Raw genomic sequence first — 18322 nt, forward strand, 5'->3', positions numbered from 1 at the left:
TTCTGTGGCCAAGTAGGTGGAAAACCCAGTGTAAAAGATGCACAGTTCCAAAAAAAGAAGTCAGGTGCAAGCAATCTCCAACCCCTGAGGCCAGCATTAGCAAGGCATACTGCTCTGTGGAATGATCCCAGTGTCTTGCAGTGACTGGGACTCTCCCTCTACGAGGACAAGGTGCTCAGGCACAGTAGCGGTCTCTCTCTCTCTCTCTGTCTCATTCTCTGTCCCTCTCACTGTCTCTGAACAAGGCAACCCCATGAGAAATAACTCTGGTGCAGGGCCAATGTATGTCTTTTCCTTCCTGAGAGGGAAAAGGGTTAGTCACATTGTAAGCGGAGGGGACTTAATCCTTCACGCTTCCTTTCCACTCACCTTGCCCATGGTGCTTGGCACAGATCACTCTAGCAGGCAGAGAGCCTGCCCCAGGGGCTGAGTCAATATGGAGGCACTCTACATGGTAACTGTGTGGCCATTAGAGGGCTTCAGAGCCACATATGGCCCTAGGTAAAATGTGGTAGCCACCCTGCAAGGCCATAAACCATTGAGCTGACTGAGTTTCATAATGAACTCGAATCTTAGTGAATATCTTTAATCGTTGCTTACAAGAGTCACCAAGTAATATGAGGAAGATAAATATCTAAAGATTTCATGGATGATTTTCCAATATGCTTCAGATGTAATTATTTCCATTTAAGCCACTTCCAGAAAACCTTCCAGAGAGCAAGGAACTTTCTGCACAATTTAGAACTATGCTCCTGCTTCCATGTCCCTCAAAACAAATACAGTGGCCTAGAGGGGCAAAAACACAGGATAATGGGGCAAACAGGTGATTTTTTAAAAATAGTGTGAATAATGGCTGGGTAGTCTCTAAGCATAGTCTGGCAGTGCTAGAAGCTGGGAGATGCTCCTTGGCTGAAATGTATCGGAGGAAATAGTCGAAGAACTAAAGTTGAAAGAATAGAGAGAAAGAAACCTAAAAACCTGGATGAGGGCAGTTCTTTACAGGGACCAGAAAGTGAGCAAGGCAGAGGTAACAGGTCCAACAGGAAAGAAGTTTGCCCAGAATTTAATTATAAGTTTCTAGAATTTAATCAGAAGTCAAACAAAGTCCACTGGAAGAAAGAAAGCTGAGAGCTACTTCTGAGGAGATGACACTGACACAAAAGAAAGGAAAACGGCACTGGTTGCAAACCACACGAGCCCAGCCACATGCACATTAACACAGAAAAACAGTAAAATGCTGTTGCAGCGACAACTGGGTCCATTGCGCTCCTACCTGGTTTTAGCAGCTTGAGCCCACAGGATGGACGTGGGAAATGAAGAGTGGCTAAAATCCAGAGAAAGCCCACAAAGCCCCAAACCCAGCAAAACACACCTGTCTTGCAGGAGGCCCCACCTGCTGCTTTAATTGATGTACTAGTCGGTCTTTTTCTCGCTTGAGGGCCATGACTTCTTCCTGCGTCTTTTTCTTTTTGGAGGCAGACAATTCCAGCAAGGCAATGTTTGCATCTTTTTCACTGATGGCTGCAAGTAGCGCTTCCTGTCTGGTAAAATAAAGATTATTGAGATCATTTTTGTAAAATAAAAAAACCCCAAACAATTGGCATTTATAGTTGAAATGAACCACAGAGTATTGTCTCAATGGGAAGAAATTATGAATAATACTTAAAACAAACTAGCTTTTTGGCTTTCAGAATGGACAGAGTAGTTTGGGTCAGAATCCCTGAGACTGCACACTGCAGCCACTGAGAGAGGAATCTTTTAATGGCTTCATAGATGTAGCCACATATTAGAAATGGGAGGAGACAAATCTGAGCATTCATTGCCGACACATTTATCCACCCATCCATCCAAACATACATACATTCATCTATCCATCCATCAATTTGCCAAGAGTCTTAGTCTGTTTTCTGTTGTTATAAAGTAATACCTGAGACTGCATAATTTATAAAGAAAAGATGTTTATTTGGCTCATGATTCTGGAGATTGGGAAGTTTAAGGGCATGGTAGTAGCTTCCAGCAAGGGCTTTTGTACTAACATGGCAAGAAAAGTAGAAGGACAAGTGAGCAAGTGTGAAAGAGACCACAAGATCAAGCAAAGCTTGCTTTTATAACATCCTGCTCTCTCAAGAACTAATTCACTCCTGAGACAAGAGAATTAGTCCATTTGTGAGGGCTCCACCCTCATGATCCTCATGATCTAAGTACTTCTTAATGCCCCTGCCTTTTAATACTGTTATGTTGGTAATTAAGTTTCCATCATATGAACTTTTGGGGGATATATTCAAACTACAGCACCAAGTAAGGTTCTAGATACTCTGAGAAAACCCCCAAAACTGGGTAGCAATTTCACCTATTACTTTTTTCATGCAAGACTTTCTTTTGAAGGCAGACAGAGATATTTACTGGAAACCCTGTTCTATTTTCAATGCATTTAGTGATGCTCCCTTGCCATCCCACCAAAAACAATTACTTCATCTGCCTTCCTTGTTTCAGTAATTACACTACCATCCACTAAGCAGCACAAATCCTGAACTTAGAAGTCATCCCTGAGTTCTTTCCTTCTTTCTCTATCCAGAGCCAATCCACTGACAACTTCAGTAGGTTTTACTTGAAAGTATGCCCCTTATCTAAACTCATGCACTACTATAAAAACATCAACCAACCATCAGCATCACTCACTGGGGACCACTACAAAAGCTTACTCATTGATCTCTCTGGTAAAGAGAGTAAAGTCATCTTTCAAAACATTATAAGCCCAGATTCCACCATTCTATTGTGTAAAGATGCATTGCATCACTCTTTAGACTTGAAATCCAGACCCTTTATTGATGCTTGCAACACATTACACTAACCAGCACTGACAACCTCTCTGAGGGCCTCTGTTCCTCTTCTCTTTCCTCAATCATTAGGCTCCAGTGCATTTCGTTCCAGGTCTCTGCTAGTCCTCGGAAATGTTACCCTTGGCCCCTCATGTCACAGGCTTCACCTTTCTATGCTTTTGCCTCACACAGCTCTTATCTTCCAGGTGTGTGACTGACTACTGACTTAGACTGCCTCATGTCCAAGTCGGTCATCTGTCAAATTACACTACTTCATTATTTTATAGCACTCTTTGCCACTTGATAGCATCTTATTTATTATTTGCTTTGTAGACTTGATGCTCCATGAAACTGGGACCTCTATCGATCTTGTACACCACCAATTCTCAAGCTTCTAGAAGATCCCTCAGCACATAGCAGGTGCCCAAAAATGTTAGTTCAAGGAAAAGGAAAGTTCATTTTTTACTTTTTACAGACTTTTAAAGATATCACCAGACACCTCTTCCTCTCATTTTTAACTAATTAGAATGCTTTGTTTCCTGCTTAACCTATAGTCATCACTTATTCAGAGAAGTTTTAAAGTTGCCTCCTTCAATCTTTACGGTATAATTTTATGACCACATCTGTCACAAATTTTAACCTGGAATTTTCTGGGATGATTTTTGAGTAGGAAATAGCCCTCCTGGGTGTGTTTCATTGAATCCTCTTTTCCTCTGGGAAAGTCTTATCCTCATCATTTGTGTCTCTTCTGAAACATTCTAGCTACTTTGGAAGACCCCGCAGCCCCAAGGAAGCCTCCACACTGAGAACTTCCCTCACGCAATGCCCAGGACTAAAACCTGGTCATGATCCTGTTTTGCCTTTCTTTAATCCCCATCACCCAGACCAGGCCCTCTCCAGATGTTTGGACAAGGTGGTCATTATTTGGATCTCAGATTATTCCCCTTTTCACTGCAGGGATTTACATGGAGTTTTCTGGGCCCCACTAATGCCTGGCAGTAGGAGCTTCTGTTTGAAGCTCACGCAGATGTGTGAGCAGCAGAACATGTCAGGAAATATCTCCATTTTCCAGAAGAAAAGCAGGGCAGGCTGGACTACCACCAGCAGCATTAATATCCAGCTTCACAGAGCCTGTCTGCTTTTGGATAACAGCTGAGACAATAGACATGCTTGCGGCTCCCAGCCAGTGCATATTTATACAGAGGGTGAAGCTGAAGAGGCTATACAGACTTTAAATCAGGGAGAGTCTATTTGCTATCTGCTATTCCAAACTTTAGCTACAATGCACAAGGTGACTGCAATATTTTATCCCCTCTGTTACAAACTGAAATATCTAAGTGAAGCTTTTTTAATAAAAACAAACTAAAGGACCGATATTAGGAAAATTGGGGATTGGAGGTAAACTGACTACACCTCTACAACTGCATCTTTACAGACATATGCAGGTATTTAAAATGCTGATTTAAAAACCTTAGTGACGTGAAAATATTTATGTTTGTAGAGAAACAATTCTCTGCGAGTGAGTCTGTCATGTTTCTGTGCATTTTACAAGCACAGACACTATTTTCTTTTCTGATAATCTTTCAAGGCCGTTTGTACAGTGACTAGCTTTGAAAGACAGAGGTGGTTTTTCTTTTTGGATCAAAGGGAAGACACGCTTACTGCCCCATATAATAGTGTCTCCTTCCAGAGCAAAAGGCAGGCAGGCATGCTACTGCCCATTATAAAATATTCAGATTCTCTGATCTCAGGGTTGCCCTCCTATAATACAAATGACTACGTATGTGTTCATCCAGTCCATCCGACTGGCCTCCATGGGACTTGGAGCAAGGAGAATCGACACAAATATACTAATTCTTCACTCTGTGCAATGAGCAATAAAGTCCTTTATCTTTGGCCCAGAAGCCTCTTGTCATCTGCCTGCATCCATGGAACTGAGGCAGGCTAACCTGTTAGGATACCAGTAGGGAAGATCTTAGACCCTTCATAGTTCTTGACATACAAATGTATATCCAAAATGATCCCTAAAACATAAAGCTATACAGATAGGAAAAAACAGGGACAAGAAGGAAGTATACCAAAATGATAATAATCACCATTTCAAGGTGATGGGATGAATGAGGCATTTATTTTTTTGTTTTTTTTTTTTACTTTTTTCTGCTTATACTCTTAAGCATTATTCTCAGAAAATATCCTAAGAGTAAACATTTAAAACTTGTAAGTTAGGCTTTCGGTCATCAAGTAAACTGCAGGTACATGGTTCAAAATCTTAGCAGGTGTGTAATTTGCTCATTTTCCCACCCAGGTTATCTATAATATGTTCTGTCTGTCCTTCCATTCTTTATGCACAGATAGGCACACACACACATTTTCACACACACACAATGTCTGATTCAATCTATATCATCTACCACTTGGAAAACTGTAGTAGTCTCCGAACCAGACCCCCTGTGTCTACTTTCAGCCTGCTTTAACCCATTTTCCCTTTCTAGGTCAAAATTTGAGATTATATAGCTTTAATAACTGTCAAAAGTCATCATCAATCCAAACAATAATCATTTAAAAAAATATTTTACTTTAAGTTCTGGGGTACATGTGCAGAATGTGAAGGTTTGTTACATAGGCATATACATGCCATGGTGGTTTGCTGCACCCATTAACCCATCATCTACATTAGGTATTTCCCTAATGCTCTCCCTCCCCTAGCCCACCAATCCCCGACAGGCCCCAGTGTGTGATGTCCCCTCCCTGTGTCCATGTGTTCTCATTGTTCAACTCCCACTTATGAGTGAGAACATGTGGTGTTTGGTTTTCTGTTCTTGTGTTAGTTTGCTGAGAATGATGGTTTCCAACTTCATCCATGTCCCTGCAAAGGACATGAGCTCATCCTTTTTATGGCTGCATAGTATTCCATGGTGTATATGTGCCACATTTTCTTAATCCAGTCTGTCATTGATGGTCATTTGGGTTGATTTCAAGTCTTTGCTATTGGGAACAGTGCCACAATAAACATACATGTGCATGTGTCTTTATAGTAGAACGATTTATAATCCTTTGGGTATATACCCAGTAATGGGATTGCTGGGTCAAACGGTATTTCTGGTTCTAGATCCTTGAGGAATCACCATACTGTCTTCCCCAATGGTTGAACTAATTGACACTCCCACCAACAGCATAAAAGCGTTCCTATTTCTCCACATCCTCTCCAGCATCTGTTGTTTCCTGACTTTTTAATGATTGCCATTCTAACTGGCATGAGATGGTACCTCATTGTGGTTTTGATTTGCATTTCTCTGATGGCCAGTGATGATGAGCTTTTTTGCATACGTTTGTTGGCTGTATAAATGTCTTCTTTTGAGAAGTGTCTGTTCATATCCTTCACCAATTTTTGACGGGGTTGTTTTTTTCTTGCAAATTTGTTAAAGTTCTTTGTAGATTCTGGATATTAGCCCTTTGTCAGGTGGGTAGATTGCAAAATTTTTCTCCCATTCTGTAGGTGGCCTGTTCACTCTGATGATAGTTTCTTTTGTTGTGCAGAAGCTCTTTAGTTTAATTAGATCCCATTTGTCAATTTTGGTTTTTGTTGCCATTGCTTTTGGTGTTTTAGTTATGAAGTCTTTGCCCATGCCTATGTCCTGAATGGTACTGCCTAGGTTTTCTTCTAGGGTTTTTAATGGTTTTAGGTCTCATGTTTAAGTCTTTAATCCATCTTGAGTTAATTTTTGTATAAGGCGTAAGGAAGGGGTCCAGTTTCAGTTTTTTGCATATGGCTAGCCAGGTTCGCAATACCATTTATTAAATAGGGAATCTTTTCTCCGTTGCTTGTTTTTGTGTATGATTCTAAAATTTAGGCTTTTAAGCTTTAACACTTATTTCACCTCTCATAATATCACAAAAAATCCCAACGAATTAATTTCTAATTTTCACTTGACTGTCAGAGAAAAACATATATCAATTTCTAATTCTCTACAAATGTTATTAAATACAGTTCCAAGTCAAATTAGCCTTAATTATCAAACCTCAAAGTACATTTAAAATCTTTTTAATAAAATTACATTTAAAGCCACTCACCAACCTTAAATTAATATTCATATTAAAAAATCTATTTTGCTCTTTGTAACTTTCTCCTTATTGTATTTTTGTTTTATTTTGTTTTGCTTTTGCCTAACAAATCTATTTTTATAGATATTGGCATTATACAATCATAGAACTCTAAATAAAATTAATGTAACTAAGATTATCTATATTTTCAAACCCTCATTTAAATACTGACCATAAACTAATGATATTTTCCCCAAAAATAACTTGATTGAGATCTACATTCATTAATTCTAGTCCATTTAAATCAAAGGGTCATTAGTAGAAGATAAAAAGGTATATAAAACTAGAGAAATGAGAACATTTCATACTTCAGGATATTTGGCAAGGCATTCAGAAGCTTATCTGGCTATTTGTATAGAGATGGCAGGCCTAGAATTAAACAAAATCTTAATTCCAGGCTAACAGAGCCATTGATTTGGTTTTTGAAGCAAGAAGTTTTACAAAATGAGTTACAATAACTCCTTCCTTCTCTCTCTCTCTCTCTCTCTCTCTCTCTCTCTCTCTCTCTCTGTCTCTGTCTTTCTTTCTGAGGTGGACTCTCACTCTGTTGCCCAGGCTGGAATGCGATGGTGTGATCTCAGCTCACTGCAAGCTCCGCCTCCCAGGTTCATGCCATTCTCCTGCCCCAGCCTCCCAAGTAGCTGGGACTACAGGTGCCCGCCACCACGCCCGGCTAATTTTTTGTATTTTTAGTAGAGATTGGGTTTCACCGTGTTAGCCAGGATGGGCTTGATCTCCTGACCTCGTGATCCGCCCACTTTGGCCTCCGAAAGTGCTGGGATTACAGGCGTGAGCCACCGCGCCTGGCCAACTCTTTCTTAAGTTAATAGACTTTAGCTAAGACAGGTTGAACATCCTGAATCCAAAAATCCCAAATCCAAAGAACTCCAAAATCCTATATGCTTTGAGCACCAACAGGACATTCAAAGACAATACTCATTGCAGCATTCTGGATTTTTGGATTTGAGATACTCTATTGGTAACTGTAATACAAATATTCCAAAATCTGAAAAAAATGTGAAATCTGAAATACTTCTGGTCCCAAGCATTTCAGATGAGGGATACTCAACCTGTAATTTAAATCACTGTGAGCTAACTGTGTACAGTTATGGGTTTTCATTATCCCTGCCTTAAAGGTCAGGTTTGTTTTGAGGATGGGTATACCGAATATAACTTTATAAAAACTAATTTCATTTTGCCATCCCTATGTCAGATTCTACACTTTTACAGTTCCCATGAGCCAGATTGCTGATACAATGACAGAAAGCACCTACCAAGAAAATCACAAACATTGAAATAGATTAGGAAGCTTATATTAAATATCCTTGCTTTTTTTTTTTCTCATGGCAAATTTTGGTCCAGCCATTCAAAAACTGGAAACACTAAAATACCACCAGTTCTGATGTACCTTTTTTTTTTTTTTTAAAAAGGCTCCACTTTAAAGAGTATACCAGTGACAAGACACTTGGATATAAACTGGAAACAAAAAAAACATTATTTTCCCCAATGAAAGAATTACCTTCTAGAATCAAGATCACATTTATATTGCTTCAAAAATTATTACTGTCCCATCAATCTGAAGAAGTTCCATAAGCTTGAAATCATGTTCAGTCTATCCCTTTTGCCTTTTTACAGACAACATGAAAAGTACATATATGCCCATTCTTAGACAGTTAGTAGGTTTAAGTATATACCAAAGACTTGCAAAATTATCTTGAGAACATTGCCATCCTCAAGTACCAATTACTAAAGTGATCTATCTATGCCCCCAAAATGTAGCTTAAAATATGAAAAGGAAGCCCAAATATGCTAGGAAGGAAGATAAGATAATGTGAAGAGAAATAAATCTATAAGAGTCTGCTGAATGCCAAGCTAAGAAAGTGTATCATAGACAGCATTTTATCAAAGTGCAGCCTAAACAAATGTCAAGGGGAATAATTTCTTTAACAAATATGGGCAACAATAGAGGAAAAAAGGGGGAAATTCTGTGCCCTGTCATACGTTTAGTCAGGATTAACAATGGATAAAAATATGTGCAAGAACACATTTAATAACCCTAAACTGTCATTCAGTGTGTAGGAGGTAATCAAGATACAGCTAATAAAACACCAAAAAAAATGGTTTTAACCACCCTGAAAAAAAAAAAAAAACCCTCCATGGAATAAAACAAAACAGGGCTGAAGGGCATCTCCTGCCAAGATAAATGCCTTCTTTTGAGTGTCGCCTGTGGCCAGCCCTCACAAAGAGAGCTCCAGGATCCTCTGGTGGTAATACATGACTACCTCACTTATCACAGTCCATTTAAAAGGGAGCTTTGTAAACATTTCTACTTCACTCCCCATTGCTGTCGTTCTATTAATGATGATTTGAGCTCTGAAAGAGGATCTAAAATTAATTTCAGGAGTTGCAAATGAGGCAGGCCAATTAGGAACTATTATAAATTGGATTTGGGAAGAACCATTAACACATTGTTTCCTGTGGGTTCTTGTTTGAGTTAGCTGACCCATCTTTAGAAGTGCATTCAATTACAAAGGCAGATGCTTAAAAAATGCATTCCATTAAGAAATGTTTGGATAATGACATATAAGAGAAAGTCTACATTATGTATGGTGCTTAGCCCAGGCAGTCATGTTCTAATCATATTGTGGGGGGAAAAAGTCCGCTCAATCAACTTTTCTCAGCTAATTACTATTTTCTTTCCCTCATGACCCTGAATATTCAACTGTAAGTTCAGTAGGAGGTGACTTCAGACAGATGGTGACGAAAGATCCTATTCAAAACAGTCTCTCTCTCACCCCTGGGGTGAGGGTTGGGTGGAGGTTTGCTGCGATCAACCCTGGAGATAGATGTTCATTTGCCTCAATTTTAAAAGCTGTATTTTCAAATGGCATCTTGAGGAAGAAAAGTTCTTTAATATCAATTAGTATCACCCCTACCCACCGGCAGAATGATGTATGGTATATGCAGAAGGGGCCACGCAGAAAGCAAAGCAGCTCACATGAGGTGGGGCCCACAGGGTGAGATATATTTGAACAACCATGAGTTTCAGCAAGGACAAAGAACAGACCAGATTCGTAAAGGCCAGGCTTTGGCAGCCCAGACTTCTTAATGTGGTTTGCTCCCTGTCGCCCACCTAAAATTGACCTCAAAAAAATAGTTTACTCCAATTACGAAGAATTCTGTCTTTGAAACCTAATAGCACATGACTGGAATTTCCTAACACGGGGGCCATGGAGTCTTGTGGAAGTTCTTTACTCTAAGCACCAGCATCTACCCTGTTCCTTGCTCAGTGCATGAGCCAGGGAGGCAGCTGGCCCATCCGGCAGTTCCTCCAGTTCCTCCAACTGGATCAGAACACTCTCAAGTGCCAACGTCATGTGCTTCAGGTCACTAAGAGGGCAAATGCCAGCATCGTTTGGCATCCTGCTACAAAGGGGTATTGGTGAGTCTGAAGCCAACTGATTTTCCCACATAGAAAAGGTCCAAGGCCAGAGGAGGAGTGCCAGGAAGAGCTACTCCCCCCATTCTAAATGTTTCTCTTGAATCCTGTCCTTCTAGAGAATTGATAAAAAGGCAGTGAAGGATGGGAGGGACCATTGTCCCAGGCCTTGGCAGTGGACATGTGTGAGACATTGCTCGTTACTATGTGCCTGATCCACCAAAAAAAAGAAAAGAAAATACAAGAAAATATTTCTTTTGAGCACTTTGGCCTATTATGATTTTTTAAAAAAACATACCCACACAAATAAGATATTACTCAAGTTTTTAAGAGGAGGAGGTACTGATCTTTATTTAGTGCTGGGGCTTTGGAAGCAAATGTACCTGAGTTTGAATCTCAGTGATACCTTTTTTCTATGACCCTGGGTAAGTTACTCACTGTCTCTGAAACTTCAAGTTCCTCATAAATAATCTAAGATGGACAATCGTAACTCTCTCTTGGATTGAGGCAGGAGAATATGGTGGAGGCAGGGAACTGAAGGCCATTTCACTCCAACTTCCTAGAACTAAATTAAAAGGAAAACCCTAACTTTCCATGCCTAAGTAACAAAAGGACCAGAGGTTACTCCCTTCGCAAACTCCCACCTTTTCTGCATGGCAAATGGGAAATTGGCTGTCCGCAACCAATCAGACTGATTGCCAGCCCAGTCTTCGTTTGCATGCAAGTGCAACTTTGTGGCTGGGCACGGTGGATCACGCCTGTAATCCCAGCACTTTGGGAGGCTGAGGTCGGTATATCACCTGAGGTCAGGAGTTTGAGACCAGCCTGGACAATATGGTGAAACCCCATCTCTACTAAAAATACAAAAAATTAGCTGGGCATGGTAGCAGACACCTGTAATCTCAGCTGAGACTGATGCAGGAGAATCGCTTTAACCCAGGAGGCGGAGGTTGCAGTGAGAGGAGGTTGAGATCGCACCACTGCACTACAGCCTGGGAACAAGAGTGAAACACCATCTCAGAAAAAAAAAAAAAAAAAAAGAAGTGCAACTTTGTAACTTCACCTTAGCCTCTGATTGGTTGCAACCAATCAGATGTTTGCACAGGAATGTGACCTTTGTAACTTCGCTTCAGGCTCTGATTGGTTGCTTTCAGACCGGCTGCGGGCCACTGCTTCATTTACCTAAGGTGAATGCCAAGTGGCCAATGGGAAACCTCTAGGAGGTATTTGGACCTGAGGAGGTTCTGTATCCAGGGCCTGTGACCACTGCTGGGGCCTGCTCCCACCCCGTGGAGTGTACTTTCATTTTCAATAAATCTCTGCTTTCATTCTTTTGTTGCTTCATTCTTTCCTGGCTTTGCTTTGTGTTTTGTTCAATTCTTTGTTCAAAACGCCAAGAACCTGGACAACTTGCAGTCAAGACCCTCTACTGGTAACAGGATCATCGTGAGAATTACATGATCAAGCATGTAAAGATTTTGTTCAGTGCCTGACATGACCACACAAGAAATGCTAGCACTTACTTATTAAATGACACAGACCCCACCAAAGTTAAAGATTCAAAGGTTTTGCATTACTTTCTATGGGCTCCCCTTTATAGTGGATATATCTAAACATGCTCACTGGTCTCTTACTTTCAAGACAAACTTTCAGAGAGGCCTTTAAAATTGGTTTCTGTTATTAAGTTGCACATTTGACTTTCATGAGTTGACATCTGCTCCATAAACAGACATAAAGAAAAAACAGAGTTTGGAGAGGAATCTGTTGACCATAGAAGAGCTGCATCCCAGACAAGCCAGGCTTGACTTGGCCTATAACTGTCCAACATCATTCCATCCAAATTGATAGGAAAGGCCACGTGGGAAATAGGCAAGACACGATGTCACATAGTTTAAGAAACTGAGACATAGAAATGTATTCTGAAAGGCGACTTTTAAAAAGTCAAAGTCAAGTGCAAAATCAAACAAATTCAAAATAAAGATTCTTCCATTGGAAAAAAATACTTTAAAAAACTGGTAAATCTAGGAAGCAGGGAGGGTGAGTGAAATGAAGGGACTTTCATGACACACTGCAATACCCTCTGTTAGTGGTACTGTTAGATGATGGTGCTTGGTCATTCTTGTTATTCCCGTTCAGTAATAAGAAAGCCTCTCTGTTGACCATTCAACTCTGCCAAAGTAGCTTTCTATGTGAAATACACCTAACCAGAATCTCTGGAAAGTTACAGATGAGTAATAATGAGAAAACCAAATACATCTGGACTTCACTGTGGGACAGAGCTTTGTCCAGTATCTGCCTAAACTAAACCTATTGTCCATGGGTGATCAGTTACTGTCAAGAGACTGTCACATTGCATTAACGTTTTGGTTGGAAATGAGTAACTACCAGAAAATAGGTCACTGACATCAAGGCTTCACCCCCATGGCATCCAATCAATTATTTTTTTCTTATTGGTGAAGTGAGGTTATGTGTGTGTATACATGTACGTTTCTCTAAAACCAATATGTTTTAATTTCCCCTCTAGTGTATATTTAAAGCTACTAATATTTATTTGTCAGCCTTTGCACAGAGCAGCAAATTGCACTCCTACGTCTTGAACTAAATATTTCCCTTCTTAATTTGAATATTTTGTGTTAAATCAAACCTTCCATTGTTTATGTTTACATGGAATAGAATATTCCCACAGCTAAATTGTAATAAAAAACAAAACAGATCGTCATGCCATTGCTGTGAGAAGAATATGTGCAGAAGGGGGCACATTCTGGAATTCTGTTAGTGCAACATTCAAATAAAATTGAATTAAGGTTCTGTGAAGGGGTTTTTTTTTTTTTTTTTTTTTTTTAAACGAAGTCTTGCTCTGTCACCCAGACTGGAATGCAGTAGCACAATCTCGGCTCACTGCAACCTCCACCTCCCGGGTTCAAACGATTCTCCTGCCTCAGCCTCCCGAGTAGCTGAGATTACAGGCATGCACCACCACACTCAGTTAACTTTTGTATTTTTAGTAGAAACGGGGTTTCACTATGTTGTCCAGGCTGTTCTCGAACTTCTGACCTCAGGTGATCCGCCCACGTTGGCCTCCCAAAGTGCTGGGTGGGCCACTGCACCCAGCCTGGAGTGGATCTTTGTAGAGAGAAAACCATAAAAGTGAGTTTATTGGAGCCAGTTTTTATTTATGAGAAGGGAAAAGGCAGTTGTGCTTCTGCACAGAAGAAGGAAACACAGAGTGGCATGTCTGTGTGTGCTGCAGGTGATGGTGGTAGCCAGGCAAAGGATAGGTTTCTGCGAGGGGCAGGAAGGTCTGATCCCTTCTGAGAGAGGGGCTAAACGGATTCCCATCTGTTTATCAAAGACGTTGATTCAATGTTAATCAAAGCTGTTCTCCCTTGCTGTGCCTGCCACAGAACTGGACAGCAATTCAAGACAACCTAGAGGAGACTTTTTGGGAGGGTCAACGAAGCTGATGGCTTTTAAGGCATCCTCAAAGATGCTCAAAGATGCAATTCCTCATGTAAATGTCTAAACAACTTTGTGAAGTCTGGATTTTACGTCTGCCATCTTGTGGCCACTGCAATAAATATTGCCCATTTCAATTTTTTTCTGTAGTTACATCTCTAATAATCTATATTCAAAAAAGGTACCAGAAAGAGTGCTTATTAAAAAAAACAAACATTACACATGGGAGAGAGATCCATGATTCAGGGGGAGCTAGGACATTTCATTTTCAAATCCCCATTCTGCTGACATTTTTCATTCATTTACTAAAGTCTAGTTTCAAATAATAAGCTATCAAATTATCATGTGATACAGGATTGGGACTGCTGAGAAGTCAGTTAAGAGATGACAGGGAAGTTTTAGGTGCCTGTTTTTTTTTTTTAAAAGAGGTCATTTAATGGACACAGAGTTTCTTCCAAATGAATAACAGTCTCAGCATTTCTGTACTTACCATACATTTGCTAAGAGAACAACCAGAATAAAACAGATTGTTAAACCAAAGGGGGCTTCATACCTTAAAACTAAGGGAAATTGCTTTTCTGGAAATAACTGAACGTCCCAATGAGTGAGATTAGAAATACTTTATTCTACACTATAAGAAAGAGAAATGAGACAAAATTTATATAAATAGACAAAATAGTTCTGCGTTGGGAAGAAATGGTTAAAACGCCACTATGAAAACACAGCCTATCTAATGCACACTCACTAATCATGATCTTGTTGATTGTGTCAATAGAATGGAAAGCAAATACATGTGGTCATTGCCTTTGCAAAGTTTCACCAATGAATCACAGGCTTCAAATGAAAAGGAAGCACAAGAGCATATTCAATGACCACAAATTAATTTCAGAGCCCAAGTTACAGAAGTATAGAACTATGCATCTTCATACATATACCTAAAGCCCTCCACTGCTAAGCAACGGTTCAAAAGACAGGCCAAAGAGCTGCAAGACTCAGCCCATGGATTCCTAAATTATAAAAAGTTATATTTGTTAGTTACCCGAAATTTCTGGACTCATGAATACAATTTGTGGGATGCTACCGGAGTGCTCCTTCCCAGAGTTTGAAGGAACCTGAAACCACACAGCAGCTGCAGAAGGAAAGGGTCTGGTAAACTACCTGGAGGAGCTCCACATCTGGAAAGAATCGCAAGGGAGCCAGCCCAAGAAACAATGGTATAGAAAGCAATCTCAGATTTACAGGATGGGTGGCCTTGTGGCTCATAGAAGTGAAATTTCCACCCTGGGAGGAGCAGTTACTGGAAGCAGGAACATTTCAGATAGAAAATTATGAAGTCCAACCTGAAGCAGCTAAACTGAATGTGTTCCTCTAGGGTGGCTGTTTACTGGCCACATAAGCAAAAATAAACCATCCAGGTGGTCAGAAGCAGTTCATCAATTCCTCCAACTCATTCACCACATATTTACTGAGTGCCCACTGTGTACCAGGTACCACGGATGAATGAGGACAAGCAAGACAGAAACCATTCCTGCTTCTCTAACAGCAGAACTCAGAGACTGCTAACACAGTAGAACCCAGAGATTGTCCACAGTCATGAGACAGACTGACCCTGTAAGGATGCCACCACACACAAAGAAACACCCTTCTATTACCATCATGAGCAAATGCTGGATCATCAGCAATACCGTGCAAAGAAGATATCCCTGAATCCTGTTTCCCAATTCAAAGGCTGGGCAAATAATCCACATGGCATTTCCCTCTGCATGTATCAAATACTAGGATAATCAATTCAAAAGTTCCCTTCCAGCCCATCCTCTTCATACCGTATGCCCAGTATAATCCAGTTGCAATCAGAAGCTCAAAATAAACAAATAGAAACATGAAACCTCATAGTCATAGCTAGTAGAACGAATAATACTAAGTTCACTTTTTTATGGGTCAGAAACAATTGAATATCAGAAATTTCGTATGGTTTAACCAAATAGTCTTCCAAAATATAAGGAGTTTTATTGGTTTCTTTGTTTGCTTACAATATATGTCCATAGATCCTTTTAATTCATTATAATTTTATATCCTCAGAGATGTAAAAGGTTGAGGTAATTCCCTCTCCACAATATCCAACATACACCCAAGACTGACCACTAGAGGTAATTAACTCAGTCTGCAGAAGGCCTTTTGCACAAATTGGAGGTGGGGGGAGGAGGCCTAGGAACCCAGAGAGGTGACAGAACTCAGTCCTGTAAGAGGGGCTCCCAGGCCTGGAAAACCACTGGTGACCAGACTCCAGCCTGACACTGATTACCACTACCTGCAATACTGATCTGTTGAATGCTGAGATCAGACCATCTATCTCGCTGGACAACATTGAGGCTTCCCAGCTCCACTGACCAACAACCAAGCACCCCTGTTTAGATTTGAACTTCAAGGCATGAGACATAAGGCAGGGGTCAAGAAGAACGGGGCTGCAGAATACTTAAGGTGAGAGGTGAGGCCAGCTGGACTTCCTGGGTCAAGTGGCGACTTGGGGAACTTTTCTGTCTTACAAAAGGATTGTAAAATGCAACAATCAGGAACTTTTCTGCCTCACAAACTGATTGTAAAATACACCAATCAGTGCTCTGTAGAACGCACCAATCAGCAGCGCTCCATAAAACGCACCAATCAGTGCTCTGTGAAACACACCAATCAGCAGGATTCTAAAAGTAGCCAATTGTGGGGAGGATTGAAAAACAGGCACTCTGATAGGGCAGAAACGGAACATGGGAGGGGACAATAAGGGATTAAGAGCTGGCCACCCCAGCCAGCAGCGGCAACCGGATTGGGTCCCCTTCCATGCTGTGGGAGCTTTGTCTTTTCACTCTTCACAATAAACCTTGCTATGGCTCACTCTTTGGGTCAGTGCCATCTTTAAGAGCCGTAACACTTGCATGGAAGGTTCGCAGCTTCATTCTTGAAGTCAGCGAGACCACAAACCCACCAGTGGGAACCAACTCTGGACATAAAGGGGCTCAAAATCCCATTGAAGAGAGGCATAATGAAAACACATTTTTAAGGATGACTGCATAACTATAGGTGGTGGCTTAAAAGAGGAGTCTAATGTTGTTAACCAGTGTCTTTTTTTTTTTTTTTTTTTTTTTTGAGACGGAGTCTCGCTTTGTCGCCCAGGCTGGAGTGCAGTGGCCGGATCTCAGCTCACTGCAAGCTCCGCCTCCCGGGTTTACGCCATTCTCCTGCCTCAGCCTCCCGAGTAGCTGGGACTACAGGCGCCCACCACCTCGCCCGGCTAGTTTTTTTTTTTTTTTTTTTTGTATTTTTAGTAGAGACGAGGTTTCACCATATTAGCCAGGATGGTCTCGACTCCTGACCTCGTGATCCGCCCGTCTCGGCCTCCCAAAGTGCTGGGAATACAGGCTTGAGCCACCGCGCCCGGCTGTTAACCAGTGTCTTAATTTCTACCATTTTCAAAGAGAATTTACTATGGACAGAATATGATGCTGCGTGTTATGAAGGATCAGCAATGGATAAGGCTTACACACTGTTCTGGTAAAGAAAGAAAAAGCATATAAATACTTAAATCATAAAATAAAAGATAAATAATAGTTGATTAATGTCTTCATTGTTAAGATATAGGATAAGCAATTGTTAATAATTATTATTTTGATTACTATATGTATATGCAAGGCGTAAATAAAGCACGTTGTTTCATTTAGTCTGCTCAAAATAGCTTTCCAAGAGAAAGTTTTATTACACCCCTTGTAAAGTTGAGTAAACCAAGACTGTAATATTTAAGTAGGTTGTCCAAAGTCCCATTGCTTTTAACCCATTGCTTTTAAAAGTAGAACTGGAATTTGAATCTAAGTCTGTGATGTCAAAGACTAAACTTGGCCATTTCACTAAAATTCCTGGTTGCAGGAAGGAAGAAATGTCCCTTTGATCTGGGATGATGGGGGCAGGCTTCACAGAGGGTAAGGGTGACAGCTGAGTATGAAGGTAGGGCAGGATTGGAAGGGCTCTGGAAGGAAAAGAGTGGCTTCCAGATGGGGTAAGTGTCTGATTAAAAGCTGAGATGATTCAGTCATTCAAAATTATTTATCTTTTCCTTACTTATGCCTGTTCCTAGTTGCATAAGTTTCAAGGATGCTGGAATACCACCACCAAGGAAAAAATGTGGTCAAATAAAGTTATGCCTTAAGTGCCAACAGAAAGACTGGTTTGGCCAGTGCTGACGTTTTCACGCATGCCCGCATGCACACGTGAGGATGTAGGAACACATGCGTAAGTTGTTTTCTGGGGAACAGCAGCTTTTTATTGTGAAATTCAGTAATGTCCTTTCTAATTTTTGGAATTAAAATGACCCTTTCTCAAATGATGATGATAATAGTTAACACTTGAATAGTCTTATTTAATAGCTTAATTAGGTTAGCAAGCATATGTTGTTTTCAAAAAATATTTTTTCCTATGGTTGGTCCATGACCTCCACGGTCTGGAAAACATTCACGTGATTGCT

At 40.6% G+C, this 18322-nt stretch overlaps 1 protein-coding gene across 16 annotated transcripts in view; it reads right to left on the reverse strand.

Annotated features, from left to right (window-relative positions):
* Window positions 1-18322, reverse strand: part of LOC105482397 (ELKS/RAB6-interacting/CAST family member 2) — a 981466-nt gene that overhangs the window by 235180 nt on the left and 727964 nt on the right. For 11 of the 16 annotated variants that reach the window (XR_011620093.1, XR_011620095.1, XR_011620096.1 and 8 more), the window contains one exon: window positions 1373-1541. Coding sequence is in view for 11 of the 16 variants with exons in the window: in XM_071091912.1 (XP_070948013.1) it covers window positions 1373-1541 (169 nt within the window). In the remaining 5 variants the exon portion in view is untranslated. The remainder of the gene's footprint in view (window positions 1-1372; window positions 1542-18322) is intronic. The other 5 variants (XR_011620097.1, XM_071091923.1, XM_071091913.1 and 2 more) reach the window with 1 other exon arrangement.

Source organism: Macaca nemestrina, chromosome 2 (assembly GCF_043159975.1).
Source record: "Macaca nemestrina isolate mMacNem1 chromosome 2, mMacNem.hap1, whole genome shotgun sequence".
NCBI lineage: Eukaryota > Metazoa > Chordata > Mammalia > Primates > Cercopithecidae > Macaca > Macaca nemestrina.